The sequence below is a fragment of the Alosa pseudoharengus genome, unplaced genomic scaffold, assembly GCF_046254945.1.
Source record: "Alosa pseudoharengus isolate Yale_2024_CS ecotype anadromous, Long Island Sound unplaced genomic scaffold, YU_APseudo_1.1 YU_APseudo_1.1_scf_24, whole genome shotgun sequence".
In the NCBI taxonomy this organism is placed as follows: Eukaryota; Metazoa; Chordata; class Actinopteri; order Clupeiformes; family Clupeidae; genus Alosa; species Alosa pseudoharengus.
Genome location: NW_027468689.1, coordinates 25159023 through 25171327, shown reverse-complemented (window position 1 = coordinate 25171327; position 12305 = coordinate 25159023). Strand labels below are relative to the sequence as shown.

At 41.2% G+C, this 12305-nt stretch overlaps 1 protein-coding gene across 2 annotated transcripts; it reads right to left on the bottom strand.

Annotated features, from left to right (window-relative positions):
* Positions 1–717: 717 nt before the first annotated feature.
* slc5a3a (solute carrier family 5 member 3a) lies at positions 718–5389 on the bottom strand. 2 transcript variants are annotated; one of them, XM_076303572.1, is made up of 3 exons: positions 5269–5389; positions 4793–4931; positions 718–3957 (listed from the first exon to the last, which is right to left on the bottom strand). In XM_076303572.1, the coding sequence occupies exon 3, from the start codon at positions 3757–3759 to the stop codon at positions 1597–1599; it is 2163 nt and encodes a 720-aa protein (XP_076159687.1). In that variant the 5' UTR covers positions 3760–3957; positions 4793–4931; positions 5269–5389; the 3' UTR covers positions 718–1596. The 2 variants fall into 2 exon arrangements, with proteins under 2 accessions (XP_076159687.1, XP_076159686.1); XM_076303571.1 differs by lacking the exon at positions 4793–4931.
* Between the last annotated feature and the right edge of the window lie 6916 nt (positions 5390–12305).

Genomic DNA, 12305 nt, shown 5'->3' with positions numbered 1-12305 from the left:
CTAGCAGTTTTTCAGCAGAAACATGCGAGGACCCGTTTAAACTAATCGGTGAGCTAATCAGTGACCCATACATTTCTAAAACAAGTTAATGGTTTTACAATAGCCTATTTCAGTCAAGGTTTATTGGTTTAGAATTTAGCCTAATGGATTAACTTTGATTTGCGATGCTGCATACTGGACTATAGATGCACATAGTAGGCTAAATTAGGCCTACAGTAGGCCTGAAGTATTAGAATGATAGTTTAAATAGTCAAAGTTTGAAAAAAATATTGAAGGGAATCAGGGGGAGTCAGTCAATTAGCTTTAGCAAGTAGCCTAGACACAGCTGAAGAACAGTCAGCCTCACCAGTCTACTATCACAACCAGACTACAGCAAGCAAACAGTCCAGACCCTAAAACTGGGCATTTGTAGTTGTGAAGGTGATTCACACACAATTATTTTTCTTTCCCCAAAAAAATATATATTTGGTAACTTCCATAATCTTCCAAACTGGGGTGGGATGATTGTATTGGGAGCACTGTGTGAAGCGTGACTGTAAAAAAAAAGAAGTTACATTTTGGCCCTCAGAGTTCAGGTAGGAGGGCCCCATGGAGGTCTGAACTGGCACCGGCAGCCGGGAATCTAACTCACAGCTTTTCTGGCTATTGCATACTAGCCGGCTTCTTAGTCATTACACTATCACAGATGTCTTACTGTATGTAAAAAGACAAACCAGGTTTCCAACGCCTTACCAACATCTTTATTTATTACAGGATTCCCTTTTGCTTGACGGTGCCAATGCTGGTTGTTAGATCGGTTTTCTGTTTTTTTTTTATAGACTTATATAGACTATAAGTCTATAAAAAAATATATGTCTCTATAAGTCTATTATTTTTTATAGACTTTTTTTTCTTATAGATTTATTTAAATGGTGTCACATTTGTGAAGGATACCATGCCATTGGTTTACTAGAACCTTTTTATTGCATTGCCGTTAACAGATTTGCATCTTTACAACATACTTTACTACAAATGGTGCCTTCAGTGATTAGCAAATAAACAGAATGTGAGATGTTACACTTCAAGAGAGTTGGGTTGGGTAGCTGTTTAAAATTTACAGGAAAGGATGTCTGATAGCTAGTGCTTTCTGTGCTAATGCTTCCTTCACATTTTAGACCACATATAATATGGCTAAGTAACGTTATCTTGTGCTCATAGTAAACACAGGCTATACATGTAATTCCCAATATAAACAAATAAATAATGTTACTTTTTAACCATTTAAGTCATTCGTCCAATATACATGTGCGTATGTTATTACATCATCCTACTTACAAAATAATCAGTTCTAGCATCAAAAGGCAGTATGTTACTCTATATTGCATAACAATCGATTGGGCAGGGAAAACACAAATCACTCTTAAGGTGTCATTCCATCAAAGAAAAAAATCATACATGAGTGAAGATTAATCTGGTTCTTCATTGGTTTAACATAGCTAAAAAATTTATGTTCTGAAATATTGACAATAATGTTGTGTCAAAAGCACTTAATCGATGAATGATAAGTAGCATGCAAAATTTCCATGAAAATGTGCACATGCACAAGTCATTAGCAAATTACAAAGAAAAGTAAACAAAAAGAAAGATCCCAGTGGAGCACACTGTCAGAAGGCCGAGGTTGAGGAGGACTTTAATTCTGGGAGGCTCACTGAGCATCTCTTCAATGTCGACCTTGTCATCTATTTGTGTTTTTTCCCCATCCTTTGCTGGCTCCCCGTTGAAACCACAGAACCACTGCAGCAGCCTCACACAGAAGCCTCTCTCTCCTCCTCCACACAAACCTCCCCTGACTTTTCGAGTCGCAGAACAAGCTACTGGGTCAAGGTGGCTGTTTCCAATCGCTAATGCATTTCCATTCATTTCAGTGTTGGAGGCCATATCATCATTATCACCAGTGTATGCCAACGTTTTTGTGTGATCGGTCTCCCCATTGGGGATATTTTCAGTCTCATTCTTAATAACAGATAAGTCCTTGTGAGGTGTACTATTACCATTGCAGTGAACATGGGCGTTGCCTTTCAGCCTGAGTACTTCTTCAGGATCTGTGATTTGGCATTCGTCTCTATTGTGTAACCCCCAAAAGGTGGTCTTTAGGATTTGGTCCTTGCTTGGGGGAGGGGTACACAGGCTGACCACCACTGTCACGAGTCCTGAGATCCAGAACAGCCCAGCAGCCACGTACATGAAGTGGACATCTTTGATGAAGGCCGGCCGAGTGTCCTGCTCATTGCATGGGCCCTCCCTGTAGACAAACGCCAGGACCAGTCGGCTGAATCCCAGAGCGAACCCAACCAGGCCCCCCCAGAACGCACCGGTCTCATTGCATCTCTTCCAGAGCACCGCAAGCAGGAAGAGGGCCGCGATGGGAGGGCTGAGGTAGTCGCAGACCTCTTGGATGTACAGGAACATCTGACCACCTTGCATCTCGATGATCACTGGGACCCAGGCGATGCTGATGACCACCATGAAGGCCACGAAGAGTCGTCCCACCACCAACAGCTCCCTGGAGGACGCGTGCTGGCGAATCATCTTGTAGATGTCGAGGGTGAAGATGGTGCTGGCACTGTTGAAGATGGAGTCCAGGTCGCTCATCAGGGCAGCAATCATCACGGCCATCATCAGGCCCCTGAGGCCTACTGGCATGATGGACATCACTAGCCGCGGGTAGGCGATGTTGGAGCATCCAGCAGGACTTCCACACACCTCCATGCAGTGGTCAGGATTAATACATGCCAGTTCATCTGCAAACAGCACTCGGGATATCATGCCAGGGATAACGATGATGAACATCGGGAGGATCTTCAGGAAACCGGCCATTAGTGTCGAGCCTTTGGCATGGGCAATGTTTTTGGCTGCTAGCACCCTTTGCACAATGACTTGGTCGGTACACCAGTACCACAGAGATGCCGGGGTCTGACCCAGGAGGAAGCCAGGCCACGGGAGGTCTTCATCCAGTGGTCCCCTCAGGACCTGTAAGGAATGTGGCTTGGGGTGTATATGGTGGGCGCAGGTGTCATTTTTGGTGATATTCATCCTGGACATTATGGCATCGGTGTTAGGCTTCGCCAACATGTACTTCACCCTCAGTCCCTCCAAGCCCCCAATCTTGTTTAAGCTGATGACAGACAGGCAGAGAGCTCCACCGATCATGAGGAACGCCTGAAGAGTGTCTGTGTAAATGACCGCGGCAAGGCCTCCTGTGATGGTCAGCAGAGCCGTCATGGTGATCAACAGGATGATGGACAGGTAGAGGTTCCATCCCAGAGACTCTTGGATGAACAGGGCGCCGGAGTACAGGTCTACGGAGAGCTTGGTGAAGATGTAGAGGATCAGAGAGAGAGCAGCAAAGTAGATCTTCAGCCTCTTGCCTCCGAACCTTTTGGAGAGGTACTCAGGCATGGTGTAGACGCCCGCGTGGATGTAGACGGGGATGAAGACCCAGCCGAGGAGCTGCAGGAGCAGGAGGGCGTTGAACTCCCAAGCGCCCACCGAGAACCCGCTGGCCGCTCCTGACCCGGCCAGGCCGATGAAGTGCTCGCTGCCGATGTTGCTGACAAACAACGAGGCGCCGATGACGAACCAGTTCATGGAGCGGCCGGCGAGGAAGTAGCCACTGACCGTGCTGCGGTTGGCCCGCCACATGGCAAAGAAGCCAAAGCCCATGACCAGAACGAAGTACAGGGCCACCACCGCTATGTCTGCTGCCTCCATCACCGCCATCTTGTGAGATCTTGTAATTGATTGTGCAAGCGTTGCGAGGAGGCAGAATAAAGGTGAAACGTTCAAGGTGGTTTTTGGTTGGAGTACCAGCAGTGGTATTGGACCCTTGTCCAAGACTGTATAGCGTTGCTCGGCCACCCATGTACTTTGAGCTTTCACTGACCATGTGTGTTCAGCACATGCAGCAGGTCAGACATCCTATGAAGAAGAAACAACAGGACAGGATTTTAACCAACTGCCGCATTTAAACATAACTCAATAACTCAATTTCAGAAGGAATCACTGATGTCATTTTTACATTTTTTTTAAAAAAAAGTTACAATTTAAAAACATTTAACATTTTTACATTTTAACAAGCTAGATATGGACAACAAAACATGTCAGTAACTTTGACAGGACTATCAGTCAGATGATGCAACACACAAATAGTAAAAAAAGAAACTCAAGCAAAACCAGACAAAAGTTTCATTACATTTCTTTATATGTTATTGACAGTTTTCCATTTAATTTGCTGATAAATACATATAAATAATCATCATGTCTTATAAAGTAGAGAATGAGTAGAGTTGTTAATGACAGCCTGGACTGCGTTTCAAAATGAGTTAATAATATTCTCAGAGCCATCTCAACCCATCAACTGGGCTGTGCAACAAACACTGGCTGAATGGAAAACTATGTCCTCTTCAGAATGTCAAAATAGATTGCTATCATTTTACCTGTTTCCTTTTTCTGTAACACCCTTTTATTTACCAGTTATTTTCCATGACCAAATTTAACCGCTAATATGTTACAATCACTACACTAAATTAATTCAGGGTTGTCAATCATGCACTCATATCCAAAGACTAACAACATTTTAAGCACTGTTTATTCAGAGTTTGATTTAATTAGACAAGGATTTACTTTAGCTCTAAGAAACAGCTCACCCACAGTCCACAACGGCATCGTTTCTAGACTCACCAATGTGTAGACTCAGTTAGACAAATATATAGACTCCAGAAATAATCAAATGACCATTACTGCAAAGACTCACTTTTTTTTTGCAATCTCTCAGCAACAGCACAGTAAATGTGTGTTCTTAGGCTATTTGTCTTCAACAGATGATGCCAGATTTCAGAGCCCATTGAACATGACCTTACAGTATTTTACCTTATTCTGAGAACTTACAAAGACTTATTGGGATACAGGGACATAAAAACCATTAAAAAGGCAATGATTTAAGACTTTTTGCTTAGCACAAATGAAAAAAATACATGTTATCACTCAATAACGTGAAAGACATTTTATAATTGATTGCCAACATAAATACAAACTTTGACACATAGGCAATCTACCAGAAAAACAACAAGCAATTCAACACTTTTTAGGTTAAAAATACCTTAATTAGCTCTTAAATGCTACCTCACTCCTTGTCAAATGTCTTGACACTCTTTAGTGACATTAAGACTGTAATTAGGCTAAGTGTTTTGAGCTAGACAAAAAAGACAACGTTAATATTTCTCCACTTACCATTCAGTCTTACTGTAGGAAGATGCGTCAAGTTTTCCGTCACTGGGGATTTGCCCATGTGTAGTGCTTACTATTGGGTGGCTGGCAAGTTTATGACTGCTGGAGTTCACCTGACTGTGTGTGTGCCCATGCACCGTACGAATGGAAATATGTGGGTTCCTATGAAGAGGTCACACCTCCAAAGTGTCACACGTAAACCACGCTGTGGGTGTGTGAAAGAGACGGAAATACACACACACACACACACACACACACACACACACACACACACGGTGCAATGGGTTCATATCATGTTAACCTTATAACAGTATAATGTTTTCTGTCTTTGAGGGCTTAAGTTACACAGTCCAATCACAGTGATAGTGACAGGTCAAAACAATCCCTGAGAGCTATAGTCATGTTTTTAAATCAAAAAAAGAATTATACTTTTTGATTTAATGTAATGCCAGATATGTTTTTACCATGGTCTAGATGTTAATCTCTAACTGAAACATCCTGTTCCCTTTTAGCAACACCTTAAAATTATAGTGAACTCAGACAAAAAAAAACTTGCATGTGATGAGTTGATGCAAACATGCAAAGAAACACTGACCACCAGTATACCCTACTTGTGGCCCGACTAACCAAACAAGTGAATTTTGCACAGCCACAGTGATGTTGCGCTTTTCTTTCGGTTCATCATTAGAAAGTTCCCCTCTAATAACCTAGTGTCTGTTAACCGCTGGACTCATCGTGTTACACATTGATGAAGCCAAGCTCCCACTTTTAGCAACCTGAAGAATGCGTCCTCTCCTCCCATTAGAGATGTTGCTGACCATGAAATGTTGGCTCTCGTGCTGGTTGGTCTGAATCCTAAAACAATGTGTTTTTAGGTCTCTTCCCGTGGGCCAACTCAGTCTGACCTTTCAAGTAAAGACTGCACAAGTTACGTGTTTACTGAGCTCTGGAAAATCATGTGGTGGACACTTGACCCTAGTGAACCCAAAATGTGACTTTAAATCTTTAACCCGCTTTAATCCTGTGTAAAAATATTCATAAATCTAGTACTGAAAAATACTGCTAGGATGAAGAGTTATAGTCGCATTCTTTTGGATGGATGTCCCAGGGCTCCCTTGAGAGATTAAGATCTCAATGAGTCTCTCCTGGTGAAATGATATATCATAAATAAATAAATAAAAATTAGCTGTAATGAATAAAAATTCACTAAATAAACTGACCCCAGCCAACAGGTGAATCTAATGGGTCGGTCTTGATTCTGGGCCAGGCCTCACTTTGGGTCACAAATGCAACACTGATTGGTTATTGGCTTATTGTTACGGTAAAATGACAATTTAATAGATAACCCTTTGCTTTATTCAACGCATTGGGCCTTTGGTTGACCTTAGTTTGATGCCTGGACATATAAGCCACTGATAGGTCTGAATCAACTGGATCCTTTACAATAATGGAATGGTGAAGGACATTTTCAAGTGGCAGTCAAGGGCATTTCTCTGCATTTTCATTTGTGGACTAGGGTATATATCACAAATGAATATGGTCAACATATGTCTCCACAATACTCTTGAAAATAGAATTAAAAGGTAATAGACTAATTGTAAGACTATTGTATTAAAATATAAAGTCAGCCTGCAGGTTACACAAAATAGGTGTGTATCAGGGCCGTAGTCACCATAGACTTTGGGGGGGACGTGTCCCCCCCAATATTCAGATGTGACCAAAATGTCCCCCCCCCCAATATTCGGACATACAAAGAAATAAAGAAAAAAACGCTATAGGCTACTACAGGAAACCAACAAGTCCCGCCATCTGAAATGCAATCAGACGTAAATAACACACAAATTAGTGACCTATTCATGGTTTCAGAGAGTACACTGTGAGTGGTTTGTCCTGGAGGTTTTGCGTTTATCGTTTGAGGCGTGCGCTATCAAAAGCTTCCTGCACCCTACTGCGGTGCAGGCTGTCAACAATATCGCAAATGATACCGGTACAATTCTCACAAAACTTGTTGGGAAGGTGTAGCACTGTCTAAGGAAACCCCATTCATTTTTGAAGCTGATCAGACTCAAAGGTAACTTTGAAGCATTTTCCATATTGTAGCCTATTTTCTCGCAATGATAGCGAAAGTGAAATGTAGTGTCCTTTTATTTGAATTTGCGTGTCTGTGTCATTCATTTCTTTGACATGTCTTACAATATAAATAATGCATTCATATGCTAGTAGTAATGTCAGAAATGAACCGGTTTAAGCCTCTTAGAAATGGCTGTTGCATCTTGCATGTTGAATTGAATCCCATCCCTTTCAAACAACCTTAAAATTGTGTGCTTAGCCACCATAATAATAAAATCAAAATACAAAATATGATTGGGCTAGGTCCAAACCTATGAGTAAGCATTCAGTGTAATATAGAGGTTATCAAAGATACTCTAGTTTGTATTTTCTTTTAAAATATACATTTTGGAGACAAATGGAGTCATACCACAGGTCTATATCCAGGGATGGATTATTGAATGGGCCTACTGGGCCCAAGAGCTCAGGGGGCCCTGAAACCTAAGACTGTGTGAAGTTGCTTCTCCGCCCTTCTCTTCTATTTCCACAAAACTGACAAGTCGTCATAATATAAAGGGTCTCAGGGGAGGGGTTTTTTGCATCTATGCCCAGGGGTTCATAATCCATCCGTGCCTATGTCCGTCAAAAGTTTGGTATATCCTAATTGACTGACTTGTTTGTGATTTTAATAATATTTTTGCATGGCAGGAAATGTATTGAAATTCTGTTATTGAAATTCACACCGCACCACAGATTTGGTCCCCCCCAATGTTGACATCATGGCTACGGCCTTGGTGTGTATGGAGTAATTGCTATAAGCTGCCAAGGGGTGGCAGTGTTGTAATATTTAAAGAAAAGCCTTGCTCTTACTTCATGCTTCTTCAAAATCTGAAAAAAAAAAAAAAAATCTTGATTCCTCATATTTTCTTTTATTGTGCTCGGTCATTATTATGTCAAAGGATTTCTTTCCAATGTTGAGTTGACACACCAACCATGTGGCCCATGCTATTCTGATTTGAAGATGTTTTTAATTGATAGGTTAAACCAAATTCAATATTTAACACCAACTATTGTTTCATAATTATGAGCTCTAGGTTTGTACATAATAATTATGTAATGTAACAGATACAAAAAAAAAATGTATTTATTGGACTTTTCAGTTAGAAAGAAAATGTGTTGCTAACCATAACTAATTGGGAATTGTAATTTTTAAATTCTTGGGGAAAAGGAGCAAAATAAGGGAAAGTGTCACTATAGCCTATATGAACCACATGCTACAAGAATGCCAGTGAACAAAGTCACACACACACACACACACACACACACACACAGTCCCCTTCTCATCCCCAACCCTATCAAACACCTCCCCATGATCACACCAGCCCAACTGAGAGGCCCACTCTCTCAAACATCTATAGATGTCTACATACCTGCCCGTCACCATGATAACCACAAGTTTCCATGATGTCGTGACCTCTGCTCAAAGCCATGACAGTCAAGAGGAGGAGCAGAAAGTGTGCTGGAGGAGAGTGTGCAGGCTGTTAGATGGGTACAGGGGGTGAGTTCCAGTTGAGCTTCTATTAACTCCACATCCACCACAGTGGATTCTCTGATCTGGCAACAGTGCACTCAGGTGGAAAGGTCCCTTGGGAATGAGAGACATGACGCTTGAAGTCAGTACTACATGACTACTCTGTCTTCATTTCTCTCTCTCTCTCTCTCTCTTTCTCTCTCTCTGGTGGAATATGTGAGAATGGCATTCTTCTGTTCTATGGTAACCTAGTAGATGTATGAGGAAAATGTTTTAGAACACTTTCTTTCTATGTAGGGACAGACACTGTAGTGTATTTGACAGCAGAACTGTAACATTGCTCATTTTTTCTAGTATGTAGGACACAACACACAATCTGCCATCCAAGTGTTTTATTCTTCCTGAGAAGATTTCAGCATGTAAGGCTTGTCAATTATTATTATTATTATTATTAATTATTATTATTATTATTATTATTATTATTATTATCATGAATTAAGTGTGAAAAGTTTAACAATGATGTAAATATCTGAAGCTCTTCATTGTGTAAGTTACTTCATTGGTAAAATCTTCTCTTCTTGACTAAATGAGTCTCACTGAAGCAAGAAAAAACCGGCTGAGTTTTTATTGTCTGGCTACAGTTTCTCCACAGCTTGTTTGAGGCCTACCAATGGTGTTAAACACTGTGGGAACATACATTCAACTGGTCTGAATAGGAGATCTGGTCAGCCTGTAAACCAGACAAGAGAGTTACAGTGACAGCAGATGACTTCACTTGAGGTTGCATGACCATTATGTGACTGTAATCAGATGCCTGTTAAAAAAATGAATGTCATTAACAGAATATGTCAGCTTGCCACCATTACTTTGCAACATTGCCACTAACACAGCGTAGTTCAAGTGCTATATTGAGAAACAGTGGCTTCTTTGGTCTAGTAACCAGGCTTTCCTTGCCCTGCTTAAATATTTCAGACGTGAGCAAATAGAAGGGAAGGGATCCTGTTGGGTACATCCACCAATTAAATGAACAATGAGGCACCAAAATGCAGTATCATCACGCTTCTGAAGCATGAGTCAAATGTGTGACAGTTAGCAACCCAGTTTGAATCAGTTCCCCCCAATTACTTCACTGAGCTGGCATCTGTTTTCTGTGAGATTGTGTGAGTTGTGTGAACTTGATAAATAAGACACCTCGTCTGGTGAACTTCTTTTGTTGATAAAGAAACTTCTAAGATACCAAGAATAACACGTTACCTTTTTATAAGTCACTGTTCATTAAAGACCTCTCAAATACTACTCATTAAAAACATCTCTCAGGATGAGCCTGCAGACTTCAGAATGCAAGGATTTCTCTTTTAAGCATAATATAGTATCTCCAGAAATATGGCTAGAAACTCACTAGTAAATGTATAAAAAAAAACATAATAGCAACCTATTTCAAGTGATTCAGGTTATTATACACATGGGCACATTCTCATTGTGTGCCACTCTGACATTATCCATAGCATATACTTTGTGATAATCATAGGAATTGGGGCAACATTCTGCTCCCAGAGAAGAACAGAAGAATCTAAGTCTCAACACTGCTTGTGTTGGCTCCCCTGTCTGTGCCTGGTCCCTTGAGGAAAGCCAGAACGAGGAAGATCCAATAATGGTATTCTTGGCAGACCAGAAATAAAAAATAAATTTAAAAAAGCTGTTGACGTTAATATCAGGGAAAAGGGCTGCAGCGTGTGTAGGGGTATTCAGAGCATTCACCTTAATTGCTTTTTATTATCTTAGCTGAGCATTGCTTTTCTTCCCTGGTGCCTCATACTCCTTTACCTCCTCCATATCAGACCCCCAAGGGTCCTATTTCTCTGAGGGAGGTCTGTCTACCTACCTCTGGGCACCGGATGGGTGAAAACACTTATCAATCTCTGATATCAGACATCCACATTCAAAACAGTGAGCTGTACATGTAGATACCAATGAGTTGACTAAAGAATGAGATACCAATGAGTTGACTAAATGATTGTCAAATGTGCTTACTTAAGGGTTACTTCATTGGACAGAGCGCATTGATACAGTATTCTGCATTTAGACTGGCTAGCTAATCGCATTAGTGGGGAATGGCATGGCACACTGTGGTAAAAAAAGGTTTAAAGTCCTGAGCAGTTGTGTTGGACAGTGATAGAACAGTGGCATTCTGGTGAGAAATGTTATGTAACAGTGTAGAAATGAGTATGAAGCCTTTCACAGTGCGTGCGTGTAAACATAGAGATGGAAAGAGAAAAATCTGGGGCAAGGACAGAACTTCATAAAGAGGATGAGCTCTACATTTCTCACCCTTCCATTTGAGGACATTTTGAGAAGAGCTTCAAACGCCTTGTGTATAGAGGTCGTTCAGCTTCTAAGATTAATGAGCACACAAACACACTGTTTTTTTCTTCTTCGCAATGTCTATCAAATAGACCATCCATTATATCTGGGGGTTACTGTGTGGGTCATTGTTTACTGTGGTACTGTATACATCCCCTTCAGTCTGAACCAGGGGTGCAGCTAAAATTTGGGACAATAATTCTGGGGGGGGGGGGGGGGGGTTCTCTGGGGTCAGTGCCCTTAAGGCCCATTCACACCAAGAACGATAACGATAACTATAACCATAATGATAAAAGCGTTCACACTGAACAACGATAAACAAAGTCTCTCCTTGTGTTAAAGCAACACCAAAGAGTTTTTTGTACCTTAAAATAATGTTTCCAAAATCGTTTCAGTGGTTCATCAACTCGTAACAGGGTGAACGGCACTTTCTGCATTCGCTTCGCGGCCCTCTATCGGCTATTACCGCACTATGTAAGTTTGCTGCATCGGGTAGCGGATCTGTAGTTCGATGGAATGAGACATGAGAAACTACAAATTTGACTGGCATCTGATGTCGCAATACATCGTACTTTCGTAAAAACATGCAACTTATTCTACCTTGTCTGTGGACATTGTTATTTGCAAAGCCGGTGCTCGATAAACAAATAGTGCGTGCGACAGATGAAAAGTTCTTTGGTGTTGCTTTAATGAATGTGACGGTTAAAATTCAATGGGTTCTGATTGGCTATTAGCTTTTTATCGTTGTGAAAATCGCTCTGAAAGTGATCCCCAATCTTAATGTCATTATCGTTACAGTTTATGTGTGAACGTCGTCATTCATATTAACAAGAACGATATTTATTTATAGCTATCGTTATCGTTCTTGGTGTGAATGGGCCCTTACAATGGTCCTACCTCCCCCTCCCCCCCCTGGTCTGGACACATATAGGGCCTAAAGGGTTTGTGGTTAGGCTCTCCCCCCAGGGCTCTTAAAAACCACGATGTTTTCAGTTTGCCCATTTTGGATGCAACCTTCTGCAGAAATCCTAACATTTACACCCATTTCCATGGCAAAGATTGTGTTATTACCTAATGCATTTAGACTGTTTTAGAGTGA

Coding starts and splice junctions, on each gene's coding strand:
- slc5a3a (XM_076303572.1), bottom strand. CDS start 3,759: ATGGCGGTGATGGAGGCAGCAGACATAGCGGTGGTGGCCCTGTACTTC.